Source organism: Amia ocellicauda, chromosome 12 (assembly GCF_036373705.1).
Source record: "Amia ocellicauda isolate fAmiCal2 chromosome 12, fAmiCal2.hap1, whole genome shotgun sequence".
Classification (NCBI taxonomy): domain Eukaryota; kingdom Metazoa; phylum Chordata; class Actinopteri; order Amiiformes; family Amiidae; genus Amia; species Amia ocellicauda.
The window spans coordinates 24,734,233-24,752,525 of NC_089861.1; the positions used below are offsets into that span (position 1 = coordinate 24,734,233).

The following is an 18,293-nucleotide window of genomic DNA, read 5'->3' on the forward strand; positions in this document are numbered from 1 at the left end:
AAAGCAGGGGAGGCTTTGCAGGTCGCAGTAACAGTGCAAGTGCTAACAAAGTTATATACCATTCAGGCACCCATCCCTCACTCACAGATCTGGGGTAACTTGGAATAGCCTGTTCTGCCTAAAACCAGTGGCCAGTGATTGTATCCTGGGATCTGCAATTAACAATTCTGCCAAGTCACTCTGACTGATTGAAGTGCGATTAAGCGACGAGGGGTCGGGTTCAAGTTATCACAGTCGCACACAAACGTAGAATCAATACACGACAAGGTTGACACGAATTCAAAATGGCTATTGTGACGCTTTAAAAAGTGTCGCATTGACACATTTAGCATGAACTATAATAGACACACATCAAGAAAAAAAGCGCTGTGCGTCTCCACGTTTTCAGTCCCGGGTGAGGTATTGCGACACGACCCCCGACGCGCCAGTGCTGTTTTGCCGGTTTGAAAACCCACCGGGGCCGGAGAGGCGAGGCGGCGTGCAAAGCGCCTCAGAGCTGCGGGTTCGTCTGTCTCTGTCTCTGTCTCTGTCTCCTGCCTGGACGCACAGCGCGGATCGGTGAACAGCATGGCCTGCACAGGTATGGCGACCTCCTCCTCCTCTCTATACTGCCAGGAGGTGTCTGTGCCGGCTAGTGCGGCGCTCGCTGCGCGGATACAGTGTAGCACAACCGCAGTGAAGTCCGCTGTGAAGCCACCCGCTGAGCGTCATCTTTATTATTGCAGCTCCTGTAGAGACTGCAGTAAAGACTGCAGGAAGCTGATTAGGCGTTGGCAGTTGGCTAATATAGACAGTTTTGGTCCTCTAGAGCAGGGGTTCCCAACCCGGTCCTGGAGCTCCACCTGCCCTGCTGGGTTTTGATCCAACCGAAATCTGAATTGCTTAATTGATCTAACAATGCAGTATAAGTCTCAATTATATAATTAAGAGCTCAGTTGGAAGCTCAGGGGGGCCTCCAGGACCGGGTTGGGAACCCCTGCTCTAGGGTTGTGTTGCTGGCGTACATCTGCCTAGGGTTCACAGGTGTTCAACCGGTTAGAAAATGCCACCCCCCTGCTAAAGTCGTTTTTATGTATTTGAGTGTTTTAAAGTTGAATTCGACATGTGTCTCCGTGGATGTGTAGCTAAAGCAACATTTCGCTGGCGTTTTTCGTGTGTGAACGATGATCTTTTCTGTAACTGGAATTCAGTAAACCTGCCGACTGAGTTATGTGTGTGTGTGTGTGTGTGTTTGAGTGTGTCCCGGTGTGTGCAAACAACCCAAAACACTGCTTTGTTTGTATTCTTGTAGAGCAACTTTATCGACACATATACGTGCATGTCACTACAGTATGCAGTTCATCACAAATGAAAAGGGGGCATACACTCCATGACGCTCCTGCCCTATCAGTAGGTTGGGCGGTTTTGATCAACACTGGTAATTAGGCTAATTAAGACATGCCTGAATAAAAGCGAATGCGTTCTCTCCTGTACCTGGTTTAGAACCGTGACGTCACAGTCGCAGCTACTCCCCTATTTGGTATCGCCCTAGCAACTGACACACCCTAGCGTTGTCAGGGTAAAGAACTCCCAAACTGCTTGTCTGTCTCTGCACTTGTTACATAAAATACCATAAAATAAACACTGTGAGCGGGGAAACGGATGTGTCATTTTGCACAATTGTACCACGTGACCCACAAATTAATACTGAATACAGTAAAAGCGTGTGTCCATTAGATCTGTCACTTTTTATGTGTTTCTTATCAAACATCAATTATTTGCTAATGGAAAATACTTCAAAATGCGACTGTATTATAAACCTCACCGGGGACTGTAAATAGTTGACATAGCAGAGAGGTTACGTAACACAACAAAAAAACGTAACAATGCAATAAGTTACACACGTATAGCAATATCCTGCTATGGGATACAGCTACCGAGCTATCGCTAAAGAGATTCAGGATTACAATATAACCCCCCCAACTCCAACACAATACATAAAGAGAGGTCATTGTATATTTCATTACATTATTTCTAATATTATTTATGATGTTACTTAGTCAGCGATGCACTGGCGTCCCGTCCTGGGTGTGTTCCTGCCTTGCGCCCTATGCCCCCCGTGATCCTCACCAGGATAAGCGGGTCTGAAAATGGATGGATGGATGTTGCTTAGTTTGGCTTGTTATTACAGTTTTCTCTGCAAACCGTCAGCAAAGTCTCTAGTCTAGGGTTGGTGGCGATTGCCTGTAGTGCTCAATATCATTTGGGTGTGACTACAGCAAGACTACTGTCTCACAATGACCGGTGATGACTGTTCCCCATATATACAGATATCTCCTATCCTGAGCTCAAAGCTCTGCTGGAGGGGAGCCCCTCTCTGCTGCTGATTGACGTGCGCTCCAAGGAGGAGGTGGACCGAGGCAAGATCCCAGGATCCATCAACATCCCGGGTAATCTTTAAATATACTACTACTGTGATTGTTACTATTATTGTTGTATTTTCATTATTAGTAGTAGTGGATTTTAAATTGAGAATCACCCAATCACTTTCAACATGAGAACCCACCTGTTTAGATGAACCACTTAATTAATTCATTATATTATTCTGATTATCGTTATTATTGCGGGACCTGCAGTTGTATGCCCCTCATGTGAAGCTCCCTCATGCCCCCCCCTCCTGTTCCACAGTGGACAGCGTGGAGAGCGAGCTGGCGCTGGACGCGGCCTCCTTCCAGGCCAAGTACGGCGTGCCGAAGCCCCCCGCTGACGCCCCCGACCTCATCTTCCACTGCCAGATGGGCCGCCGAGGAGCCGCGGCCACACAGAAGGCCCGGGCGCTGGGCTTCAATAAGTATGTCTGCTTTCTCTTCTTCATCTTGATTCTCAGACAAGCAGCTCAGCTGTCTTTCCACGTGCTGTTGGGGGGGAGTTGTATTTTTCTTGTGGGTGCGGGGGCTTTTTTTCCATTTTCCTTGCCTTGGTGGAAGTAAAGCCCACTCCACTCTAAGGCAGATGCTTTTGTTTGTCACAGTGATGCACAAACCTGTAACTGGGTTCGGCTCTGTCTCATCAACAGTGCACAGTCATTTGATATAACATACTGCCATGCCACGTAACGTGATTATATTTGTGCTTATCTGCCTACGTCCCCACTTCTGCAATGTGTTCAAGTGTCCTTTCTGCTGTGTTGCAGGGCCCGGAATTATGTCGGCGGTTACAAAGAGTGGTCTGAGAAGGAGGCCAAGTGAGGCGTTTCCTGTGAGACGCGCAGTCACTCCCCACGCGTGCAGAATCCTTAGAGCCCTGATTTATAGTGGACCTTTTTATTATAGAAAAAGTGTATGTATTGATGTGAACATGATGTGATAATTCCTAGCAGTTCTTTATAAATGTTTGCAACTTTGAATTCCTGGTCATTTTTTTGGGGAACTCATACAGACGTGGGTGCAGAATTATGATTTCAGGTTAAAAGTCAAGCACCTGAGCTGAGTTGGAACCAGTGCCAGCAGGACAGTACCCCCCCACCCCTGTGGTAAACCGTGTGTTGACTTCATACAAAGAGACAGCAGACCCCTCGTTGGGAGAAGAGTGTCCTGTATATTTTGACATAATTTAATGGCAAGTCCACAGACGAAAAAGTGCAAGTCTGACAGTCAGTTACAAAACCAGGGGGGGAATCCGACAGAGTGAGAGAGCGGGAAAAAAAAAATTAATGATAACAAAAACATATACAAACAAACAAAAAATGCCCTTTTAGATTCAACAATCAGGTTTTCACTTTTTTCTGTCCCAAAGATAAATACTTTCCTCCAGCAGACTTGTGTGCAACGCCAAGAGACAATGGCAGAAACGGCAGGAGAGGGTCAGCGTTGGCCATGCGTTGTGTTGCTCTCGAACCTCTGTGCGGTACCTCGGTCCCCCTGTACGTTTGCTGTGGTACGTCACGCACACGTCTTCTCCGCACAACGAGAAATTGTGGGAGAGTGAGCTTGACCCTAAAGACGAATCGGACTCACGAGGGCGTCCCGTCATTGTTGAGGTCATTCCTGTCTGGGCTCGGCTCTGTGGTTCACACGGACCCCCGAGCACGGCGTGGCGCGTAGTTGAGTTCGGTGGAAGAAGAGCGTTGGCTGTTGGAGAGGCCCAAGCTGGACCGCCAGCACAGACTCGTGGGGACTGGTTGTTTTACACAAGGGGTCTGTACTTTGTGTGCGTTTCTTTTCGGGGATTTTCTTGGTGGAGTGTTCCCAACCCCCCAAAAATGAAAAACAATCAGAAAATAATAATACACAAAAAGAAAAAAAAAATGTGACAAAGCCCTAACCATCCCCGAGGATGCAGCAGTATAATGATCCCTAAATTCGGTGTGGAGCGACAGAACTTGCTGGAAAAGATGAGGTGGGTGGGGTTTGCCAAACGCTGCAGATTGCACTAATACTGGGAGGGGGGAATAGTGAGTGGGGGGGGAGAGCAGATTGCTGAGAGGTGGGGGTGGGGAGGGGTATATGCGTGTGAGGCAGCATAGGAGGTGAAACTAGTGTCTTTTAGAAGGCAAGAGTCTAGTGACAGTGTGTGTGTGTGAGTGTCTGAATTTCTGTGTGTGAGTCAGGGAGGCGGTGCTACATGGATCGGGGGCGCAAACAGATGTTGGGCAGGCGCGTGGGCAAGAAGCCGCTCTTGCAGAAGCACTTGTAGGAGCCCGGGGTGTTGACACAATGGGCGTTCTTGCATGGCATCAGCCGCGTGATCACCTCGGTGCACTCGTCGATGTCTGTCAGGAGAGAGAGAGGTCACATCAGTACACACACTCTGCTAATGAGGAATGCCAAGAATGGCGGTGCCCCTGCGTGCCACTGGGGCAGGATCCCACATGTTTTACTCCCGGCTGCTCTCTGGTTTCCTTGGGCTATGCGTCTCCATACTGTTCGACACTTGGCGAGTTAAGTGTGAGTGCATTTGATGCCTTGTATACAGACAGGTGACAAATTAAAGGAAAACCCAACATAAAGTGTCTCAGTAAGACATGAGCTGCCAGAACAGCTTCAATGCTCTTGGCACAGACTCTATGAGTCTCTGGACTCTACTGGAGGGATGAACACCATTCTTCCCAAAGATATTCCCTCATTTGGGGTTTTGATGATGGTGGTGGAGAGCGCTGTCTAACACGTCAGTCCAAAGTCTCCCATAGGTGTTCAATTGGGTTGAGATCTGGTGACTACGAAGGCCATAGCATATGATTCACATCATTATCATACTCATCACACCATTCAGTGACTCCTCGTGCCCTGTGGATGAGGGCATTGTCATCCTGGAAGAGACCACTCTCATCAGGATAGAAATGTTTCACCATAGGATAAAGGTGATCACTCAGTAACTTTGTAATGATTTGCAGTGACCCTTCCCTCTGAGAGGTCAAGTGGACCCAAACCATGCCAGGAAAATGCCCCCCACAGCATAACAGAGCCTCCAGACCCCCTTACTGTAGTGGTCAAGCAGTCAGGCCTGTCCCGTTCTCTTGGTGTCGCCACACATGCACTGGCCCACTTGTCCAGAATATGGTGAAGGATGACTCATCTGACCAGATCACTTTTTTCCACATCTCTGTAGACCAGTGCCTATGGGTTTTGCACCACTGAACTCAGAAATGTGCATTTGTCTTTGTCTTTAAGCACGGCGACCCTAATATAATACCCCTCTCTGTGTAGTTCTCAATGGACTGTTCTTGCTGACACAGTCTGATCACGTCCTGCATTGACATTCTCACTCACCTGGCAAAGAGCTGCTCTTCTGTTTTTCCTTACATATCGCGGTAATGCACGAGCATCACACTCATCGAATGTGCGCTTTACTGATGTCTCTCCCATAGATCTAAATGCAGATGTAACTTTACTCAATGTTCCTATTGAAACACTAGCCAGCTGAGCGTCTTTGTGACTGAAGCTCCTGCCATTCGTGCCCCTATAATGACCCCTCTTTCACAGTCACTTAGATCCTTTCCTCTTGCCATCCAAAATCGAGGTCAACTGGGCCTGCCAGCATTTTTATACATGCCACAGAACGTGATAGGATGTTAATTGCTTAATTGTATCATCTGCATTCGTTATGTTCCTCCACTCATTTATTCATGTTTTTCCTTTGTCACCTGTCTGTATATATACTGTATATATATATATATATATATATATATATATATATATATATATATATATATACACACAAACATACATAGGCGTAGGTTTAGGGGGGAAGTTAAATCGGTAGTTAAAAGTTAAAACCGGTATTGTGTGTCATGTCGGTGGGCTGAACCTACCGATGCAGCGAGTCCGGCTTTGGTCCAGTCTGTAGCCTTGGTTGCATTTGCAGGTCAGGCTCAGGTAGGCGCGCTCGCAGTGGCCGTTCACACAGGTGCACTCGTCCGAGTCCTCCTCGGAGCTGTCGGCTGCGGGGGGAGGAGGAGTGGAGACGGGGTGAGATGGAGGAAGGGGCGGAGCGAGAGACAGCAGGAGACGCCCGGGGAGAGGGCAGGAAGGGAGGAAGGTGGGGAGGAAAATGGGATGGAGGCAGGGAGACAGACAGCAGGGCCAGACTGGCAGGCAGGCCGACAGGGGCGGGACGTATGGAGGAAGGGAGAGAGGGAGTGGCCAGAGTTCAGAGGGTGGGGGGATGAATTCGAACTCACTTGGGTTATGATCGACATACACCGGCAAGAACTCCGATTCCCCATCGGACTCTGTATCAACATGCATCTCACACAGGCGATTGAAGACATCTGGGGAGAGAGATAGAGGGAGAGAGAAATAGACAAAAAGACAGAGAGAGAAAAAGAGGATGGCTTATGTAGCTTCTGGATACCTAGACTACCATCATGCACCTGGAGCTGTGTTTAGTTATCTGTATTGTTCATTGAAATCCATGCATCTTTCAAAAAGTATTTTAGTCCTTAATCCCCGTATTTCTTTGACAGGTCGAAAAACATAAGATGAGCTTAATTTCTACAACCATATGAAACAAACATACTTACAGATTACAGATTAAACTATATTTCAAATCTATCTGCAATATCCGCAAAGATAGAAAGCTAAGCATCGTACACATCTCCCCACAATTAAAGGGACTGTTCCCTTGTACGGCCGGACGGTACCTGAGTTGCGCTCTGGGCAGGTGCGGCACTCGGGGCCCCAGCCGTTGCCGAAGTGGCAGCAGCATGTGGAATAGGTGACGAGCTGCGACCGGGGCCCGCTGCAGATCAGGCCCTCATCCACGCGCTGGAAACACACATCCTTGTGGGCAGCGGTGCGGTCTGGGAGGGACACAGAGAGAGAGGGACGCGTTGGTGACGGGGGGCCAAGACACGCAGTGCAGGGGTCTGACAGGCATAGGGCACAGCCTGGCATGGGCTGGGGTGCCATCGGCTGCACTATGCTCTGTAGGTTTTGACAACGTGAGTGTGTGCGTGTGTATTTACTCGCATATATGCACTCATAGACACAAAATGTCATTTATAATTTCTTATCGTGTTCCTGCAAGGGCTCATAGGGATGTCCACTCTAGTGTGACAAGCCCGAGTCTTCACTCAATATCTACTTCTATTCCCTGCAATATAATTTCGTGTTCATTCTAATTCTCGATCCGCAGGTGTGTGCTGTGAACTGCGTCACAAGTGCGGACCCCCTCGGCAAAGACCTGGGCATGTAACACACGGACCACGTATTACGCTGCTGTCACTGGCAGGTGTCTCAGCAGTAACGCACGTCACCCAACCCGACCCATTTAGCTCCAGGTCTGCCGTTTCAACAGAAGCCATGACAATGTTTTCATCCAGCTGTTAAAGAACGGGCTGAACATCAGGCAGGGAAGATCACAAGTCATTATTTTCATAAGCCGGGAGAGATGCCTGCCTGAGCTCTGCTATTGGGTTCAGTAGCGAGGAGCGGAGGGCGAGGTCAGCCAACGCAGAGAATCAAAGCCACAGTCGATGCCAGCTGAGATGCTGGAAACTCACACAGAGCTTACAATTACAATTACAATAACCCCCCCCCCACCCTCCAATCCCAGTCAGCATTTCACCTCCAGGACCTGTTGTGCAGAAACACGTTTAAAAACAAAAAACAGCCCCCCCTCCAAAAAAACCCAAAAAAAACAAAGACGGCTGCACAAGCCTGCAGATTAAAGTTTTGTTTGGCAAAGGGAAATAGAGACCTAAATGGGTCTTCAAAAAAAGTGGCATCACTGATGGCCGGACACCTCAGCTCGCCCCGGGGCCACGACACCCAGGTTGCCACAGTGCTGTGGCAGAGGTGCACACAGCCTCCCACACAGGGGGCGCCAGCAGTCTCGAGTCCCACAGCGCCACGCCGCCGAGTGAGAGACAGGGCCGGTACTCCCCGGCAGGTGCCTCCCCAGCCTGTTATCTTTTGCCTCTTTTACACTCCACCAACAGGGAAGCATCAGTACCGGCTGTCTCACTAACCTAGCAAGTAGTGCTAAAGTTTACAGCGTCAATCTGCTGTGTGTGCAGAAACTAGAGAAGAATGCTCAAACAAACATCCCTGGATGGAGGAGAAGGACCTCCCACAAAACCTAAATGGACCACAGGATTGGTTATGAATCTCTGGGGAGGAGTCTCGATGTGTTGCGGGATTGCTGGTGGGCGGGAGAGTGCAGTGTGTGTGAGCCAGTGGGAGGATTCCTCGTAGACTCAGGCAAGCAGTTTCAATGGGAAGACTTAAACACTAAGTTAGCCTGGGGGTGAGTAGGCTAACTTTCAATTTTAAGTCTTAGTCTGATTTTTTTATACAACTAACTAACTTGCATTAGACTAGTCTGTCAAATTAAGACTAGTCTTTTAGTTTAGACTAGTCTAATATAGTTTTTTGTAACCGGTACTAGGGGACCCCACCCCGAATACCCATACACTGGACCGCCACCCACACACCCCCCCCTCCCCTGCCTGCCTGCCTGCCACCTCCTCCTCCTAGCGCCAGAAGCATCGCCCCGCTCAGTGTTTTTTCGGGATACCCACCGTCGTACACGCACTGTTTGAGCGCCGCACTGAAGGTGAAGGGCTGGCTGCAGAGACAGTGATAGGAGCCGGGCGTGTTGATACACACTCCATTCTTACAATAGGAGGGGTCCTGACACTCATTCACATCTGCAAGGATCACACCACAGAGACGGGTCAAAGAGAAGAGGGGGGAGGGGATACATAAATAAATAAATCAAAAATGAACAAAAATCCTGACTCCTATCTGCCTGCCTGCCTGCCTCTCCACACTGATTGCGTCTGGTCTCGAGCTGTGCAGGGTGGGGGTGCAGCCCGTGTCACGGCAAGCGCCTGGTTCTATCCATCTCGGCTCAGGACCCCCCAGTGGGGGGAGTTGGGGGGGGTAGTGTGGCGTGAAGGCATAGGATCCACACTCCCAATGTTGAGGGAGGGAAAGTGTGGGCAGAGAGGTTATTGACATGCTTACAGACACGCACACACACACACACTTAGGAGCGGACTGGCCATCAGGAAGTGATAAAAAATTAATCCACTCATTAATCCAACTCATTATCCAAATCAATACATCATAATTTACTTATGTAATAAATATCATCCAGTGTCTGTAAAATCAATTAATCAAATAAGACAAGTGTCGATATTTCAGAGTTTAAATCACTATTTCTGCAATTCGTTCTCAATCCAGCTATTATGCAATACGGGGGTAGGAGAACTCACTGCCCCCCTCCAACAGGCAGGTTTATTATGGGGCCATGTGGTCAAATATAGGAACTGCGGGAAGCACCAATAGAGGCTCAGAGGGGCAGGCAAGTATCTGCCCCTCTCTTGTGTCAGTCCACATGGTTAGGCGGTCAATGCAGCTGTCAATGCAGCTGTGCCTACTTTGAAAACCAACATTTGAAAGACTAGTTACAAGACAAGTTGGTCCCGACAGACCAGACATTAACATTACTCAACAAACCAAGGACAAGGGGAAAACGTACAACAGGACATTTTCAAGAGCATGGTATGAGGAGAAAACTTGTCTCTGTGGTGCTCTACACGCAATACAGGACAGTTGTCCTTGCATGTTGTTCAGTCATCATTAGCAGGAGATATTTGACTAACACAGTCGGTGAGACATTTGAAACACGCTAAGAAACACACAACAAGAATAAACTGAAAAGAGGACACTCTTTCTCCTGAAGGCTGATCGTATTTCTTGTCAATTTAAAAACTAACATATCCTTTTCACTGTTGTGAAATACGTTTAAATTGACTTTAGTTTACCCTTGTGCCTTTTTTGTCAGGGACACTTTGGTTATAGGATAAAGGAAATCCATCTTTTTAAGTATGTAGGCAACCACAGCGCATTGTGGTCTCCTAGCTGCACTGGTCTCAGTACACCATTTACTGTCTATTGTCTTATAGCCTAAAACTGTCCACTTGCCTGAATTCCATTTATTTTCACATCATTATTCAAAGAACAATTTCAAAAGTGGGCGTAGTTAGCAATTCAGGGACCACCTCACCAGTATTCATGTCCACGAGTGGCTACTGTTCATTATTCATAATATTGGTATCAGGTATATGAGTTCGTTACAGGTGACGCGACCCCCTGCGACTTGGTCTTTTGGCGAAGCGGCATTATCATTAACCGCACCGGCTCCAGCAACATAGCCTGTACTCTGTCCTACCTAAATCGCCCCTAATATGTTTGAAAACCTGGTAGTAGCTACAGCCTACAATTTAGACAGACATTTTACCCTAACAATGTAAAACTATTTCTATATATATATTTTTTTACCGATACTTCATCATGATGGCACACTACGTGCGCTGACTTCATTATTTTGGTATGTTGATTTTGACATAAATGTGGGCCGGTGGACTTGCCAGGCTGATTCTTGGTCCCAGTCTGCCCTTGCACACAGTCACACAGTCACACAGTCAAACACGCAGATTCCCGTGACCAGCAGTCTAGTTAGTGTGAGGCAAGCCAGTCGCCTCGTGGTCTGACTCTCGGCAGCTGCCCACGGCGCGCTGGCAGGGTGGAGAGGAGGGTCTGTGTAGTGGAAGAGGGTCTCAGAACCACAGGGATCCTGGGGAGTAAGTGTGCAGCAGAGTGAAACACCAGTGGAAAATAAAGAGAGAGAAACTTTGATTTGTGACGCCAAATCAAATCTACAATCTAACATCTACAATTTGAAGACTCCATGGCAGTCAAAACCTCGGTCTGGCTGCGTCTATACCAACTGCCTTCGGTGCACCGTGCTGCCTGCCCATCTTCCCAAGAACTCTGAACTCAGTTTGCAGACCCCTGGCCACCCCCTCCACCTCCAGAGACCTCCTATCCCCATCCTCCCCAGCCCTAGAGACGTGCTAGTCTTTGTGCTGGTTGACGAACAATCCCCTCTAACACACTTCCATGGCGCCACTCTCTCACCTAGAAGTGGCAATCACATTATTTATTTATCTTGTACAAAGGAGGGGCAAAGGGATGCTACTGGCCTGTACGCCTGTGAAACCCTGTCCAGTGTCCAGCCCACCCAATCAGGGCCTCACCCTGACAGCTGCTAGGAAACCTGGTCACGGTCAGCTATGACATACCCGCACGGTGTTCCCAGCATGCACTGGAAAACCCTTCCTGATAGCACTTCCTGTTTGGACAGGTCTCCCTTTAAGCTGATGGAAGCTGGTTCAAACCAGATATATTTGTTAATATACTAATACATTTTTCCTCTGCCCAAATTCCCACCCCTTATTTGGCGTTCATTTAAAATAAACGTGATGTAATTGAAATTTATTTTAGTCTGTAACCCATATATCCATTTACATGTCGAATATATTCGGTAAATGTCAACCTCACCCCTATATTTTCAACCTGTGGAATAAATATGTGCGGTTCAGACTTAAATATATTTCAAATACATCCCAAAATATATTTTTCAAGTATATCCTCTTAAATGGATATACTTGATCCATATGGGAAGACTTGGCAGGATGAAGGCTTTCACTTGAACTGCCCTGACTAAGAAAAGCTGCTTCCGGCAAATCGAATTAGATCACCCCCTGTGGTCCAGTTGCCACCCGTCCCCTGTTGCCCCACCTGAAGGCCGCAGCACGGAACCGCGCCGAGAGAGAGATGCCAAAGAGGCGCCGACTCATCTGCCTTGCACTGAATTGGGAAGATTTTCAGTGATACCGGCTAGCCCCCCCACCCTCTCAACAAAATGTGTTAAAGGAGATTATTCTCAACACGCGGACGCCCCCCCCACTCACCACCCTGCTCCTCGGGGGGGATGCAGCTGTTGCGGTCGGTAGCCAGGGTCCAGGGCAGGGTGCAGATGCAGTAGTAGGAACCTTGAGTGTTCACACAGCGCCCATTCTTGCAGTTGGCCGGATCCTGGCACTCGTCCACATCTACAACAGTGTCACACACACACCGCGGTTACCAACCCGGCACACGGGCCAGTTCCCACCACTGGTAGGTTTGCAGAGTTCGTCTCTAGGTCGCGCAAGTTTCCACATCAAGTTAATTAACACTGAGGTGTATATACCTCGTTATCGAAATGCACTGGGAATTCTGCCCATGTACCAAAAGAGACAGCACATTAATTTAGGACAGTTTAGCAATGTATATAAAGACTATATAAAATAAATAAAACAAGAATTAAAAAGCACCATGAGAAACAACAGATATGAGTTACCTAACAGGTGACCAGTTTCCTAAAGTCCTGGGGGAGGGTGGGTACCTACCGGGCATCACACACTTCTTGCCGGACACGTCGGAGATCCAGGGGGGGTTACAGTTGCAGTAGTAGGCGCCCCTGGTGTTGACGCAGCGCCCGTTGGCACACAGAGAGTTGTCGTGGCACTCGTCGACATCTGACAGCACAGAACAAGACTGATCAGGGCTAAGGTAAGGCAGACCACCTCCAGGCACTTACAACCACTGCCTTCCTGTAGGCTCAGGGCTGCCCATCCCCTCTGCTCTGAGAGACCCCATGTAAACACTGAGGAATTCTATATTTACAAATATATACATTTATATTTAAAAAAAACCCACATTGTGTCTCAACCCCACCCATGTTTAGATGGTTAAAAAAAACAAAAGACTGCCACAGGCTGATCCGGGTGCCCAGCCCATCTGGCCACGGCCACCAAGACGTGGCCACAGGTCAAGTCAGGGGGTCGTCGGTACCCAGCGGGGGGGCTTACCGATGCACTCCAGTAGGTTGCCGTCATAGTAGAAGCCCTGCTGGCAGTAGCACTCGTACCCAGGCTGGGTGTTCATGCAGCGGCCCTCCTTGCAGATCTCGTTGGCAAACAGAACGCACTCATCGATATCTGTGACGAGGACAAGAGGGTTTCAGTTTGACGTCCGTTCGCTCGGGTTGCCACTGCGGTGCCTGATCGTGCGACCCGAAAGGCCGCTGCGTCAAGCGCACGACAACATCACACACAGCCATGGAGTCGGAAATGAGGTGACGAGAGGGGTTATTCTACACTAAAACCCAACTTTCATTGTCTGTTAACCGTGTAACTGTGTTAGCTCGTTGTACCAGGATGTGTGCCAACTGTATTTTGTACTGATTATATAACTGCACTTTGTAATGCTTTTAAATGTTTTTGGTTTGAACTGTAAGTTGCCCTGGATACTATGAAATAATTAATTAATAATAATAATAATAATAATAATAATAATTGGCTATTTAGCCATATTGTACTTCTCTGAAAGGTAGTTATATGACATGTATTTCTGTAATCCTATCTGACCATGTCTCAAGTTTACAAAATAACAAACAGCGTTATATATTGTTCTGTGCTCAGTTTATTACAATGTTGCCACAATGTTGTGTACTGTTCTGTGCCCACTGTATTGTTGGCACAATGTTATCTGGTTCCCTGTAATTACTAAGATTTGCTTTTTCTTTTGGTAAATCGGCACTGTAAAAAAATTGAAAAGGGTTATTGCACAGAACCCAGAGTGTCTGGACTATAAGGCCCAGTTCTGATCCGAGTCGAGCAACCTGAATCACTCTTCCTTACACACTGGCCTTCCTCACTGACCTCTGTGCATGGGCAGCCCGTAAGTGGTCACTCTCTCCTCGTGGTAGAAGCCCTTCCCAGTGGGACAGAGCGAGTGGAACTCCGCTGGAGGAACAGAGAGCACAGTCTCAGGCCAGGAAGACACAACAGGCAACAGCAATACAAGCCTCTCACTGTCCCAGAGACAGGGAGGAACGCAAGCAGGCCTGGAGACGGGACAGGCAGGGGGAGGGAGGGACAGTACCAAGATGCAGGTGGACAGGGACAGAGGGAGACGGTACCGAGCTGTAGGTGGATAGAGACAGAGGGGGACGGTACCGAGCTGTAGGTGGGTAGAGACAGGGGGGGACGGTGCCGGAGTGGATGGGACAGAGACAGAGACAGAGGGGGGCGGTACCGGAGTTGTGGACGGGACAGAGACAGAGGGGGACGGTACCGGAGTTGTGGACGGGACAGAGACACAGAGGGAGGGTACCAGAGTTGTGGACGGGACAGAGACAGAGACAGAGGGGAAACGATGCCAGAGTTGTGGATGGGAAAGAGACAGAAGGGGACAGTACCGGAGTTGTGGACGGGGCAAGGGTAGATCTCGCAGTGGTCCCCCCAGCCCACGCCGATGGAGCAGCAGCACTCTTGTTTGGTGATGTTAGTGGCCAGGACGCTGTCGCAGAACACCGTGTCATCCATGTCCAGATAGCACTCCCTCTTGTCATCATGGTCCACTTCGATTTCTGGAGGAGGAACAACAATTGCGGACATGTTCAGCCGTGAGGCACGTCCAGACCCCACACTCACTCTCCCTCACTCCCTTCAGAGGCCGGGAGAAAGATCAACCCCCACTATCCACCTCTGTATTCCCCCCTCTTCTTCTCCACTTCCAGGCCACACACAGGCACTTCTCCAGATGTCCCCCAGAGGTCAGACATACCCTCACAGCTGTGGTGGTCCTCGGAGGGCCGGTACCCCTTGTGGCACACGCAGACATAGGAGCCCTTCCTGTTCTCGCAGAAGCCATGGGGCTGGCAGAGCCTCCTGTCCAGGGCGCACTCGTTGATGTCTGCAAGGGCCGGTGTTGGGAAGATCAACAATTACAGAGTTGTTTTGTGCTTCAAATTCTTTGTAAGAGATGCTCTGGATATGGCTCTCTTTGTGCCTTTTACGCGCAAATACGGGAGGTGTGTGCAGGGGATACCTGTCAGTATAGCAACAATCAAGCAAACTAAGTAACTGAAGCTTTTTGGGTGTGTTTGTCTCCCCTTTTTGATCGACGCGGCCAAAAGACACAATCACTGCGTTTGTTCAGTGGGGAAGGACACCAGACGGGTCGGAGAGGCAGTGCGTACCCTTGCAGATGTTGTTCTCCAGCTTGAAGCCCTTGCCGCACTCACATTGGAAGGAGCCGTGAGTGTTGATGCAGTCCCCCCCCTGGCAGTTGATGGCGTAGTCGCACTCGTTCGTGTCTGGGAGGGGGACACACACACAAGGTCAGCCCTTGTGATTTTTGGAGTGGATACTCCAGTGGATACTTACTGTGTTCATATGTATTGATATATGTTAGCTAAATAGAGCTAATATGCTAATCTGAGAACACCTCTGGGAGGAACTGGAAAATGGCTAGTGAGGAAGAGGAAGACAGTGAGGTCACAGTCATACAGAAGGACTTAAATTGCAACATCAATGCATGTCCTCTCCCAATACGTTAAGCACCATTCTGTACAGATAGGAGTGTAGTGTGTGTGTGTGTGTGTGTGTGTGTGTGTGTGTGTGTGTGTGTCCACCCCCTACCTTCACAGTGGCTGCCCTCATGAGTCAGCTGGAAGCCTGGGTGGCACAGGCACTTGAAGGAGCCCAGGGTGTTGTTGCACTTCCCGTTGGCACACAGCCGCTCGTCCAGGCACTCATCGATGTCTGCAGAGAGGAGGCAAGCACAGTGTCGGTGCGGGGGAGGGGTCAGCCCTGGACCTACTGCTTCCCCTCCTGTGTCTTATTATCCCACTGAACTCACTCATGAAGAGTACAACATTCCCTCACCTGCCTTCTCCCCTGCCCCCAGACCCTCCCCAGTTCAGGTTTGTGATCATACCAGAACCCCCCCCACCATTACGCCACAATTTCATCTGTTTCATAGCTATATAGTCAAACCATTTTAAAAATTTAAGTTCAGGACCACGTGGCCTTACAGTCTATGCACTCATCGGGGTGGGGGGAGTCCAGGGGCTGCAGACACTGCGTCTCACAGCAGGATTGTCCCAAAGGGATCCCCTTCCCCTGACTCAAAGGAGGGGGGGTTCCAATAATAGAATGGCAGCCCCCACCTCTGCAACCCTTGCTGTCGGACTCCGGTGCGAAGCCCTCGTGGCACAGGCAGCGGTAGGTGCCCACCAGGTTCTCGCAGTGACCGTACTGGCACATGCCTCTCTTCTGGCACTCGTTGATGTCTGGAAGAGCCCAGTTCACACAGGGTTAACACACAGTGAGACACACACAGACACACAAACACTGAGACACACACACATGCACGGTCACACATAGAGATACACACACATACAGATGCACACAGAACACATGCTAAAATTCTGATATTCCTGTCTCTCAATACAGTGTCCCGACGGTCTGAATTTTCCCAGCTAACCACACAATGTGAGCAAAGAACGTGATGTTGCAGCTACAAAAATGTGTTGACTCCGGGTGGGGGGGGTTGTTAAAACCCTCTAAAACAACATTATTATAAACTTACATCCATAACGTCACTGAAGATAAAAATATCTTCCCAAATGAAAAAAATCTAAACACACAAAAATCTATACTATACTGTACACACACGCCTGCTAAACTGATACAGTCAGCGCTTTCAGGTGTCCGGTGCCAGAGAGGGACCTGTGACTCGGGCAGACAACATTGTGGTGCCACAATCAGGGAACATTAACAACTGTGCGTGAATCAGGGGTCACACGTCCTCCCAGAGCAAAATGCATCAGCAGCCACCTGGCCACCTCACCATAGCAAGTGCCGGCCTGGGCGCGGTGCCCGGCGGGGCAGGGCAGACACTCGTAGGAGCCGGGGGTGTTCTCGCACTGCGCATTGGGGCAGGTGTTGCGGTCCAGGCACTCGTCGATATCTGAAACCAGAGCAGATAAAAGTCTTTTGAGCAGTGTGTGGAAGGGGACAAAGAAGGTAGAATGGAGGATAATAAACACGCACACACTCACGCCGCACACACACACTCACCCTCGCAGGCAGGGTGGCGGGGCGACTTGCTCTTGAACCCCTCGTAGCAGTCGCACCTGTACCCGCCCGGCAGGTTGACGCAGCGCCCGCTCTCGCCGCAGCTGTTGTCCTTGGCACACTCGTTCACGTCTGAGGAGACACACAAGAGCGGTCAGCGTCTCGTAGCCCGGTGTGGGGCCGGTGGCACGGCTGAGGTTTCGGAATGAACACAGGACGCGCTGAGACCCTTCAGGAGTCCCCCCCCAAGGCTCACCTACACAGGTGCGCATCCTGTTGTGGCTGCCCAGCTTGTAGCCATGGTTGCAGCGGCAGGTATAGGAACCGACGGTGTTGATGCACAGGCCCCTCCCTGGTCCACAGGGCTCCTTCTCACACTCGTTCTCGTCTGGGCCGGAGGAGAGGAGGACAACAGAGGCGACAGGGTTACAAAAGAAAAGCCTGCATCTGTTTCTACAACCCCTGTACCACATTGATCATCTGAATCTAGATCAGCTTTTTGGACTGATTGATTATTTTCCACAGTACTCACCCATGCAGTACTTCTTCTGGGGATTGAACCGGTAACCGGTGTAGCAGTGGCAGATGAATCCGTTGAAGGTGTTGGAACACTCGCCATGGCCACAGATGTTCCGGTTCTGTCGGCACGCGTCCGTTTCTACAGCCCCCCAAAATAGAGAGAGAGAGGGAAAGAGGGAGAGAAGGAAATTTTACTGGAATAGCAGTGCCTGATTGTCAGTGTTTTTCTTCCCCCACCTAACCTCTGACCTCCGACTGATGACCTCACCTTACCCCTCAGCCTTTACCTCTGACCTCTCAGACAGACGCATTGCAAGTGTGGCATATGTACGAGGGGGTGACAGAGGATGGCGTGCTGGGGGGGCGGCCAGGGCGGTGTTACTCACGCGCCATCTGCGTCGACATCTCCATGGGACTGTTGATGTCCGTCTCTGGCGGAACTTTTTCGATCGTGGGGGGGGTGGGTCTGAGCACTGTGGAGAGACACAGGTAAACATACACACTGAGACACACACACACACACAGAAATTGTTAG

The 18,293-nt window shown here is 49.5% G+C and overlaps 2 protein-coding genes across 4 annotated transcripts in view; one reads left to right on the forward strand and one right to left on the reverse strand.

The window, feature by feature from the left end:
• Nucleotides 1-422: 422 nt before the first annotated feature.
• Nucleotides 423-3,385, forward strand: tstd1 (thiosulfate sulfurtransferase like domain containing 1). The gene is made up of 4 exons (XM_066718917.1): nucleotides 423-580; nucleotides 2,310-2,429; nucleotides 2,668-2,830; nucleotides 3,173-3,385. The coding sequence occupies exons 1-4, from the start codon at nucleotides 568-570 to the stop codon at nucleotides 3,225-3,227; spliced, it is 351 nt and encodes a 116-aa protein (XP_066575014.1). The 5' UTR covers nucleotides 423-567; the 3' UTR covers nucleotides 3,228-3,385.
• A 190-nt stretch (nucleotides 3,386-3,575) lies between these two features.
• ltbp3 (latent transforming growth factor beta binding protein 3) overlaps nucleotides 3,576-18,293 on the reverse strand; it is a 35,373-nt gene continuing 20,655 nt past the window's right edge. For 2 of the 3 annotated variants that reach the window (XM_066718918.1, XM_066718919.1), the window contains exons 11-29: nucleotides 18,145-18,231; nucleotides 17,772-17,897; nucleotides 17,496-17,627; nucleotides 17,243-17,371; nucleotides 17,013-17,132; nucleotides 16,330-16,452; nucleotides 15,800-15,922; nucleotides 15,358-15,474; nucleotides 14,943-15,071; nucleotides 14,575-14,745; nucleotides 14,036-14,119; nucleotides 13,184-13,312; nucleotides 12,722-12,850; nucleotides 12,245-12,385; nucleotides 9,002-9,130; nucleotides 7,121-7,279; nucleotides 6,659-6,748; nucleotides 6,290-6,418; nucleotides 3,576-4,750 (exon numbers count right to left, since the gene is read on the reverse strand). In XM_066718918.1, the coding sequence (XP_066575015.1) occupies nucleotides 4,599-4,750; nucleotides 6,290-6,418; nucleotides 6,659-6,748; nucleotides 7,121-7,279; nucleotides 9,002-9,130; nucleotides 12,245-12,385; nucleotides 12,722-12,850; nucleotides 13,184-13,312; nucleotides 14,036-14,119; nucleotides 14,575-14,745; nucleotides 14,943-15,071; nucleotides 15,358-15,474; nucleotides 15,800-15,922; nucleotides 16,330-16,452; nucleotides 17,013-17,132; nucleotides 17,243-17,371; nucleotides 17,496-17,627; nucleotides 17,772-17,897; nucleotides 18,145-18,231 (2,399 nt within the window). In that variant the 3' untranslated portion in view covers nucleotides 3,576-4,598. The remainder of the gene's footprint in view (nucleotides 4,751-6,289; nucleotides 6,419-6,658; nucleotides 6,749-7,120; nucleotides 7,280-9,001; nucleotides 9,131-12,244; nucleotides 12,386-12,721; nucleotides 12,851-13,183; nucleotides 13,313-14,035; nucleotides 14,120-14,574; nucleotides 14,746-14,942; nucleotides 15,072-15,357; nucleotides 15,475-15,799; nucleotides 15,923-16,329; nucleotides 16,453-17,012; nucleotides 17,133-17,242; nucleotides 17,372-17,495; nucleotides 17,628-17,771; nucleotides 17,898-18,144; nucleotides 18,232-18,293) is intronic. The other variant, XM_066718920.1, reaches the window with a different exon arrangement.

Coding starts and splice junctions, on each gene's coding strand:
- tstd1 (XM_066718917.1), top strand. Junction 2,430..2,667: donor AGGATCCATCAACATCCCGG/GTAATCTTTAAA, acceptor CCTGTTCCACAG/TGGACAGCGTGGAGAGCGAG. Junction 2,831..3,172: donor CGGGCGCTGGGCTTCAATAA/GTATGTCTGCTT, acceptor GCTGTGTTGCAG/GGCCCGGAATTATGTCGGCG.